This window comes from Penaeus chinensis, chromosome 5 (assembly GCF_019202785.1).
Source record: "Penaeus chinensis breed Huanghai No. 1 chromosome 5, ASM1920278v2, whole genome shotgun sequence".
NCBI lineage: Eukaryota > Metazoa > Arthropoda > Malacostraca > Decapoda > Penaeidae > Penaeus > Penaeus chinensis.
The window spans coordinates 20087080-20097079 of NC_061823.1; the positions used below are offsets into that span (position 1 = coordinate 20087080).

The window sequence follows — 10000 nt, forward strand, 5'->3', positions numbered from 1 at the left end:
CAAATGTCAAGAGTGGCGATGGTAAGGGTACATGACCAGTAATCACTTCCTTATCCACCCGGAAAGACCAAAGACGGATACAGAACAGTGCGATTTTTCCGATGACAACACAAGCAAATCTACGCGATGTTCGGCGTGAACGAAAAGCTAAATAAAGCGCAAGTGAAACGCGAAGAAGTCATGTCGAAACCGAGTGAGTAAGTGTTTAATAAAGACAAAACATTGCTGGCGTCTGAACCACGCGGTGCTGGTAGGTAGTGAGGCAGCGACCCTGAACTAGTGAGTGTAGCAGCTCATCCAATCAGAGTCGGTATTTACCCACTTCCTGTTTAGCATGATTGACCATTCCGAGGCCATTAAATCAAATCAAAGGCGAATAATTAAATTTTGCTTTGCATGACTTTAATAGCTGGGTAGATGCATGTGCGCGGGAAGAGCAGCAGAACAGGCGTGTATTATGTAGAGGACCGGGGGTGAGAGAAGCAGAGCGGGGCTATTTCCTGATTAGAATGTGGACTCACGGTGACGGGAGCGAAGGCTGTGGCGGAACACCGTGCTACACTGTTGATGCAAGGACCTTTGGCTTTCCTCGTGGAACCCTTGTCCTACACCAAGGATTCCTCCATCACTCGCCTTTGCTCGCCGCGCGTAAGCCCTTTTGTGGAATTTCCGTCGCGAATACAACACATACAATAATACTGCGGTCGCGTACGTTCAGACACCCAGAATTTTACGGTTCGTAGAAGTGTGATATTATGCGACAATATTCATCAGCGAAATGTAGATGGAAGCCATAAACTTGTCTAGGTATTACATCCGGGAAACGAGATGAAGGAATTTGAGAGAGGAAGAGAAGGGGAAGAAAAAGAAAAGACCTTCCATCCCATATATTCTCGCGCGGTTGAAGGAGGTAGATATTATATGGAAGATGTAGCAGTATGTAGGCTCACCTGGTGGTCGCTGTAGCAGGCGTGATGGAAGGAGGAGGGGGCTAGGGAATAGGGGAAGGGGGGAGGGAGGGGGAGAGGAGGCTAGCAACGCTGTGCTCACTAACACTGGAGGGCTGCCGGGCCTAGCTTTTAGTTGTGCCTTCTTTCTGAGGGTCTTGTGTCGTCTACGGAGCCCACAGCTGTCGACGGTGAGAGGTGAGAAAATAGTAATGCCTTTTCTCTTGCTTTATTTCGTCTCTCTCTCTCTCTCTCTCTCTCTCTCTCTCTCTCTCTCTCTCTCTCTCTCTCTCTCTCTCTCTCTCTCTCTCTCTCTCTCTCTCTCTCTCTTTCTTTCTCTCTATCTCGGTCTCCCCATCTCATTCCCTCTCATCACGATTTTTTGTACTTCCTCTCCTTACGTATGAAGGTGAAGCATGGATTGATGATCGTCATACATATATAAGTTGCATCGTACGGGCTCCTTCGTTTGGCTTTGTGAGAATGTGTTTGTCCGCTGAAGGTTTATTTGTCGAGCAGGTTAACTGTAACACGCGGATGGGTCTTGGCTGCTCTTTCCACGGATGTAGCTCGCCAATTTACATATCCTGTAGTCTGTCTCTCGCTCGAGCTGTCTCTGTCTGTCCGTCTCGCTGTTTGTTTCTGTCTGGCCGTTTAAGTCTCTCTGTTTGACCTCGCTCTCTTCCTCTCTCTCTCTCTCTCTCTCTCGCTCTTGTTCTCTCTTGCTCTCTCTCGTTCTCGCTCTCGCTCTTGCTCTCTCTCTCTCGTTCTCGCTCTTGCTCTCTCTCTCGTTCTCGCTCTCGCTCTTGCTCTCTCTCTCTCTCGTTCTCGCTCTCTCTCTCTCTCTCGTTCTCGCTCTTGCTCTCTCTCTCTCTCTCGTTCTCGCTCTTGCTCTCTCTCTCGTTCTCGCTCTCGCTCTCTATCTCTCTATCTCTCTATCTCTCTATCTCTCTATCTCTCTATCTCTCTATCTCTCTATCTCTCTATCTCTCTATCTCTCTATCTCTCTATCTCTCTATCTCTCTATCTCTCTATCTCTCTATCTCTCTCTCTCTCTCTCTCTCTCTCTCTCTCTCTCTCTATCTCTCTATCTCTCTCTCTCCCTCGCCCTCCTCCCTCCCTCCTTCCCCCGTGCGTGTGTGTCTCGCCCAGCGTCGCGCATGTTCAAACGTGGTGTATTGTTTGGGCAGAGGAGAGCGGGGGAAGAGGGGGGGCTGAGAAAAGTACTGTCTTTAAGGTCAGGTTGGATATTGTGTTGTTTCACGTCAAAAGTTAGTGTGATTTTACATTCTGGTTTATTTCCATCACTTTTTATAAAAAGTATTACCATTCTCTCTCTCTCTCTCTCTCTCTCTCTCTCTCTCTCTCTCTCTCTCTCTCTCTCTCTCTCTCTCTCTCTCTCTCTCTCTCTCTCTCTCTCTCTCGCTCTCTCGCTCTCTCTCTCCCTCCCTCTCCTCCCTTACTTTTCGCTGCGAAGGTAAAGGCATTACGTAGCTTTAGGAGGAAAGGGATACTGATTACATTTTTTAGTGGTTTGGGCGTCGGAAGGTGAGAGAGGTTGAGGGTGGCGGGGAATGGTGTTTAATAGCCGTGTGTCGGTCAGGTTGATGGATTGTATTTTTTGTGATGCGAATCTGAGGTTAGCAACCCCCCCCTCACCCCCCTCCCTCTCTCTTTCCCGTCTCTCTCCCCCTCGTTTCTCCCTCACCCCCTTCCCTTCCTCCTCTCTCCCTCATTTCTCCCTCACCCCCCTCCTTTCCTCCTCTCTCCCTCACCCCCTTCCCTTCCTCCTCTCTCCCTCATTTCTCCCTCACCCCCTCCTTTCCTCCTCTCTCCCTCATCCCCCCTCCTTTCCTCCTCTCTCCCTCAACCCCCTACCTTCCTCCTCTCTCCCTCATTTCTCCCTCACCCCCCTCCTTTCCTCCTCTCTCCCTCACCCTCACCCTCCCTTTCCTCCTCTCTCCCTCACCCCCTCCCTTCCTCCTCTCTCCCTCATTTCTCACTTCATCTCCACTCCTCTTCTCTTCCTCACCTCCTTCTTCATTCTATCCACTATTTCTCTTTAGATCCCTTCCGTTATCTCCACCACTCTTACCTTTTTGTTTCTCTTCAATATTTTCATGAGATTTGCTCACATGATACGTAGAGCAGTTTATTACCTCCGTGCCTTAAATTTTTATCTTGACACCCTTCTTTCCGTTCGGTGGGAGGGATAAAAGCGGGTGGCATTCTTCTCCCTACTCCCCTCTCTTTCCTCTCTCTCCCTCCCCCCCTCCTTTCCTCCTCTCTCCCTCAACCCCCTACCTTCCTCCTCTCTCCCTCATTTCTCCCTCACCCCCCTCCTTTCCTCCTCTCTCCCTCACCCTCCCTTTCCTCCTCTCTCCCTCACCCCCTTCCCTTCCTCCTCTCTCCCTCATTTCTCACTTATCTCCAACTCCTCTTCTCTTCCACGTCTCCTTTTCATTCCGTATTCCACCTATTTCTCTTTAGATGCCTTGCCGGTTAATTCCAACAGCGGGGTATGACTAGATATCCGGATTGTTTTTGGATTTTTTTTTAGAATATATTTTCGAAATAGAGATTTGCTTACATGATAGAGAGGGGGTGAGGGAGGGGCAGAGGGAGGGGGGTTTATTTATCTCTCGCGGATGGAATGACCTGTAATAAATTTTGTTTATCTTGACATCAGCTTTGATTTACAAACAAAAAGATTAGGGGAAGGGGGGTGAGGGGAGGGGGAATGAAAAGGGAAAGCGGGGGGAGGGGGGAGTTCTTCTCCCCTACTCCCCTCTCTTTTCCTCCCCCTGCCCCTTGCCCCCTTCCCTCCCTGCCCCCATTCCTTCTTCAAATGTTAATACTTCCGCACTATAGGGATGCCTTTCCCACGCCCCCTTTGGAAGCAATCTCTAAAAATCACACACAGTTGTCGACTGAGTTTATGGTGTGCGTCGAATGGCAGATATTGTTTTCAACCAATTGTCCGAAAGCTATAAAGATGGCCTCGACTTCGACTTCGGTGGCCGCGGAGATGGTCCATCTTTATTTTCTCGTTTCTTTTTCGGTTTATGGCGACCCGAAAGCTGCAAGATTCATACGCCGAGGGAGGAAGGGAGTGAAGGAAGAGGGAGGCGGGCGGGGAAGAGAAGAGAAGAGAGAGTGTGTGGGGAGCTGGGGCAGGGGCATGGCAGGGGTAGGCCTATGTCTTAACTATATTGCTGGGTCTCATGCCTGAATAAACAAAAGTATAGGAACCGCCGCAGGAATAACGGCATCTCGAAGACCGCGCCGATGAGGGGAAGGAGAGCATGGATGGAGAGGAAATAAACGTCCGTATTTCTACATGAGAACTTTTAACAATTACAGGAATTCCATATTTTCGGGAGATTATTTAATGTACCTGCAATTACTTAATGTATATATTTATAGAGACGGGAACTCGCGATTCGACCGATTATAATCCACATTGTGTTTCGCTGATCGAGTAACCGTCTCATGACCCATTTCCCGAAGCGCGCTTTTCTCTCGCTCTTCCATTCGTCCACGCCTTCATGGTAACGCGCCATTGCAATAGGATGCGATACCGTAGTTTCCTTTGATCCTTATCTTGAAAAAAAGTATTTCGAAAATAATCCATATAGAGATGTTAAATGGCGCCCTCGAGCGCCGTGGAATGCTGGTGATTAGAGAGACGTCTATTATAAATTATTCTCGGGTGAGTTACTACACCAAATTCCATCTGTGTCGGTCTTGGATGTCCAGCTAATAAATACATTTTAAGACGAGGCCAGAGTTACAAAATGTGGGGTATAGGTTGTTATTTATTTTCTGGGCCGAGCGTCACGCCATTTTCGCTCCTCCGCTCCTTAGGCGTAGAGGCCATATGGAGTGATCGATGCATCTCGAGGCACCTTCTGCCAATAACAGGGCGATGTTGCCATATTTCACGTTGCCGTCCCATGTTTCAGACGGAATCAAGATGAGATAGAAGCGGAAATACCTTCATCACTGCCATTATTCCCCCGTTAGCCCTTGCATAGACACGTTTGAGTGCTTTAAGAATGCGCTTGCTCCTTATGTCTCTCTTGAGTCTTCAAGACATTGTCTTGTGAAGCCATTTTTTAGGATGGCCCTTGCTCGCGAGTTGCCATCTCGTAAATTGAGAAGTGGGGGATGTTGCCGTAACGAGGTGTTCTTGCCGTGGACGACTTACTCGATGCAGCCAATGAAAAAGAGCAAAAAAGTTCAGTCTAATAGGCTTTACTGGATGAATGAAATCCCTGCTGTTACCAAGTTCTGCCTGGCGACATGCGGCAACCTTCGGCGTCCAAACCACGTGACTGAATTCGGTGGGGGGGGGGGGGGGGGGTCCGGGGGAGGGAGGGCCTTCAGAATGACCAAGATAATCAGGTTCTACCTTTGTGATTTACAATGAAAATACTCCAAACAAAACTTTTGCTTTCTGCTCCGGTGAGACACGAGAGGGAGGAGGAGGAAAGAGATGGAGTATGCAAATGCGAGTGTGCACAGTTTAGCAGTATGATGTTTCTCAAGACATAGGTCTGTCTCCAGGCTATTCTTGGAGAGAGAGAGAGAGAGAGAGAGAGAGAGAGAGAGAGAGAGAGAGAGAGAGAGAGAGAGAGAGAGAGAGAGAGAGAGAGAGAGAGAGAGAGAGAGAATGAGAGAGAGAGAGAGAGAATTATTTAATAAGTCATAACTTTTGAATATAGTATATCCATCTGGGAGCGAATATGTGATTACTAAATCAAAGCTTAGGCTTTCGGACATTAAAAAGAACATGTGTTATTTATGAGTAATTCTGGATTATTCAAAGTTCTAATTATTGCGGAATTGGATTCCGACCTTTCCAACGCTTAATTATACAACTATCCTGTTATTATAATTTTCTTTTATCTTTAGACTTTTCTTGTACATGTTAATGGCAAATTTCAAGACCACGATGGCTAAGATGTGTTATTATTGATCTGCAAGTCAGTGGCGGATCATGTTCTATGGCCGTGGATTTTCGTCGCTTAATATATCACGGAGCATGACTCCAAGGCTCCAAATTAAGCCTTACGTAATCTGTAATTGGTTTCCTGTGTTCATTATAAGGTATTAATGTCATGATTATATTTCTCTCACCCTTTTTCCTCTTCCCAGAAAACTCTTTATCATCGCCGCTGAAATGTAAATACGGCGGTCCCATGTCCTTCTCCTCTTTATTCCCTTCCTCTTTCTTCCTCTCGTTAAAGGAGTCTTGCCGAAGTAACTGATGTTTCTCCTCTCCCGTGCAGGTCAGGTGTCCTTGGTGAGCGGCCGGGCAGCTTAGGCCGACTCACAGAGAACGGACGGTCCCACACTCCCTGGCGGTGAGCGCGCCAAAACGGAGCCAGCGCCCGTCGAGAGCGCACGTGTGTCTCTCACTCTCCCGCGGTCACTCGAAGTTCCTCTCTTGTTCGACACGTGTGCACTTAAGGTCTCAGTGATGCCCCGGCCAGCAGAGGTACGAGGCCGGGTCCCCGTGGGCCGGAGCTAGCCATGGCGAGTGGGTCGCACCATTGCAAGGACTGCGGCTTGTATTTCGAGAGCGCGCGGTCCCTCGACGTTCATCTTCAGTATCACAAGGAAAATTTAATGAACATGTGGATGGGAAGTGAAGAGCGTCCCCGAGAGGGAGGTGCTCCGGCTCCCTCACCTGTGCAGGGAGAACTGACGCCCCTGGGAGTGAGCAGCAGTGAGGGGGGTCTAGTGAGCAGTTCGGTGCAGAGTGTGAATTCAGGAGTGAGCTCGAGCTCGTTTACGGCGCCTTCGCCCATGCAGTACGAGTACAAGATGTCCCCGGGCCTCCAGTCCCCACAGGGAGGAGTCGTGCCCCAGGGACCGCCCTCGGGCCACGGCCTCTCCGTCGGCTTCCCCCAGCAGTCCCCGGGCGGCTATTACCCCGACTATGGGCAGCAGCAGACGCACCACCAGCCGCAGCCGCAGCAGTACGGCGGCTACCAGACAGGCTTCATCAACGGCGGCTTCGACGATGGCTTCTACGGCAGGCCGGCGGCGACCACCCCCAGGTTTCACCCGTACATGGGGCGGTCCCCCGTGCCCACGCCCTCGCCCGGAAACACACACTCCGAGGTGAAGGACGAGCTTCCAGCGGCGGACACGCCCGAGATCCTCGACCTCGACTCGCAGAAGGTCCTCGGCAGCGGCGGCATGCAACAGCAGCAACAGCAGCAGCCTCAGCCACAGCCGCAGCAGTCAGGTCCACTGCCGCCCATGTGGCGCCCACACGAGCAGTTCGGGCCACCCAGTAGTATGGCGCCTGCCATGGGCGGCCTCCCGCCTATGCAGCAGCCGGGCTTCCCGGGTCCGCCGCAGGCCTCCGCCGCAGCACCTCCCGGGCCTCGGCGTCGGCAGTGCCTTCCACACCAGCGGAGGCGCCATGGGTGGCTACAACCCGCAGGGCTTCGGCGCCGCGCCCCAGGCCATGAGCAGCCCCAGCTCGGTCTACGGAGCGCCGCCGCCCTCGCCCAGGGACGCCGGCCCGCCCTCCGAGTTCGCCTCCAACGTGAAGCGACCCAAGAGCTTCAAGTGCGAGGACTGCAATAAGTGGTTCACGAGCCACGGCCACCTCAAGCGGCATTACAACACGACGCTGCACAAGAACATGACCAAGCTGAACGGCGGCAGCGCCTCGCGCTCCACGCCCGACCCCACGCGCCCGCCCATCCTCTCTCCGGGCGCCAAGAGCATCGGCGAGGCCTCCAACATATCCAGCCAAGATGAAGAGTCCAACCTGTCCGCGGCCGACGCCCTGGAGACGCCCCCACCGCCCAGCCTTCAGCAGCCTCCGCCTGCCTATAACCCGCCGCCCTCGTCGCTGTCGGGTTACCAGCCCCCGGGCGTGCCGGGCCCCTCGCAGGGCCTCCACCCCGCCCCGCCGTACAGCCAGGCGCCGCACTACCTGGGCGGCGAGCAGCCCCCGACGGCGCCCACGCTCTACCACGGCCACTTCAGCACCAACCCCAATGGGTTCGGGGGCCAGGTCCCCCCGCCGATGGGAGGCGGACCCCCTTTTTTCCCCGGCAGCGGGAATAACAACTTCACAAGCTATCAGCCGCAGGGGGGCCACCAGGGCCCGGGGTTTCATTCCATGAGTGATTTCCCCGGGCAAGCCCTGGATGGCTTTAACAGTTTCAAGTTGGAGAGCGAGCGAGGCGTGGGCGTGTCCCGATCCCCGGACCCCGTGGGCGGCGACACGGGCTCCGAGGCGTCCATGGACTCGAGCGAGTCAGGCGGCACGACGTCCAGCACGGCCACCACCACCACGACGCCGACCGAGGGCTCGTTCCGGTGCCAGGACTGCGGCAAGTTGTTCAACCGCATGTGCTACCTGACGCAGCACCGCACCACGTACCACGAGGGCGAGAAGCCGTTCAAGTGCGGCACGTGCGGCAAGCGGTTCCCGGACGAGATTTCGTTCAGCGACCACCAGAGCAAGCACGCGGGCGACAAGCCGTACAAGTGCGAGGTGTGCCCCAAGCAGTTCAACCACAAGACGGACCTGCGGCGCCACATGTGCCTTCACACCGGCGAGAAGCCCTTCACGTGTGAGCAGTGCGGCAAGGGCTTCATCCGCAAGGACCACATGCTCAAGCACTTCCAGACGCACCGCAAGAAGGCCATGGCCGCCGCTGCCTCTGCTGCCTCCTCCCACCCGCCCCCGGGGCCGCCCATGGGACATGGCCCACCCGGCTTCCCTGGCCATCACCCGGGCCACCGACCTGGTGTCCCGCCCATGGCCCACCCAGGCCACGGCCCGCCCGGCCACCCAGGTCATCCTCAGCACGTGGTGGCGCCACCTGTTTACTGATGATGGCCCACGCGTGGCCCCGGAGTGGGCGCCGTGTCCCCCCGCCGGTGACCTGGCCCCGGAGTGGGCGATGCGGTCCCTTCGGTGACCTGGCCCCGCCGGTGACCTTGCCGCATGCGCCCGCGCCCGTCTTCCGCCGGTGCTGAGTTCCTGTGGCCGCCACGCCCTGCATCTACCTCACGCGGCTCCAGCCGCCCTGTGATACCGCGCCAACATTCCATGCCGCGGGCGGCCGCCCCTGTGCCATACTGAACCGCCCGTCGTCCTCGTGGGCGGCGGGTGGTCGCCCCGGCCCGGCCTCGTGCCTCGCGTTCCGTGCCTGAGGCGTCCGTTACCTCGCATCGTGTCCTCCTCTTACTAAGAAACACACCTGCTCTCAGAGGCTCAACACTAGTGGTCGCCGCCAGTGTGCAGGGAATCTACCTGTAGCAGTATTGTTGTGGCCGACGCCCATCCGGAGTGGGGGTGTCCCCCACCGCACCCTCCCCTCTGAGCCATCCCGTGACCCCCCCTGGCTCCTTCCGTGCCATCCTGCCCTTCCTGCCCGGCTCTGCCCCGGGCCTGTGCCACCGCAGCCCCACCACCGCCCAGTGCCCGAGTGCCAGCCCGCAGACAGTATTACACACATGTTGTAGGTGACGTGCAGTGCCATTGTGTGAAGTGTCAGTGCTTGTTGATTCGATGGTGGTGGTGGTGGTGAAGACACCCGGGTGAGGACAGCCCACCACCAGCGACATTTCGTTGCAGATGCAGCGGCTGTCGCAGCAACAACAGCAACAGCAGACAACAACAGCAGCAGCAGCAACACCAGCAGCAGCAGTAGCAAGAACGGTTATATACAATACCTCACAATACTCGGTATACCTCAGCATGTGTCAAAACTTATGCACAAAACCTAACAGGGTTAGTCTTATGCAAGTGATAATATGCTATTTGGTGTTATGGTGACGTTGTGAATGTGATGGTGACGTCACAATGGAACTTTACCTGTGACTCATGTATGTCTTCAAAGTCTACCAGATTTTGTAGCCATTTTGGCGATTATTATTTTTACATAAATAGCTGTCTCTTTTAAATGAAACAGAAAATGAAGAAAAATGCTTTGGTGTTCTAATTAATGCCAAAAAATGTTTTTTTGTTTCATAGGATCTGACTTCTGAAATGTTATCAGTCATGTCTTCAG

The 10000-nt window shown here is 53.7% G+C and overlaps 1 protein-coding gene across 1 annotated transcript in view; it reads left to right on the top strand.

The window, feature by feature from the left end:
- LOC125025660 overlaps positions 1–10000 on the top strand; it is a 10907-nt gene that overhangs the window by 504 nt on the left and 403 nt on the right. The window contains 2 exon segments of the mRNA XM_047613772.1: positions 6242–7497; positions 7499–10000. The exon segment at positions 7499–10000 is cut by the window's right edge and continues 403 nt beyond it. Coding sequence (XP_047469728.1) covers positions 6486–7497; positions 7499–8817 — 2331 coding nt within the window. The 5' untranslated portion in view covers positions 6242–6485 and the 3' untranslated portion in view covers positions 8818–10000.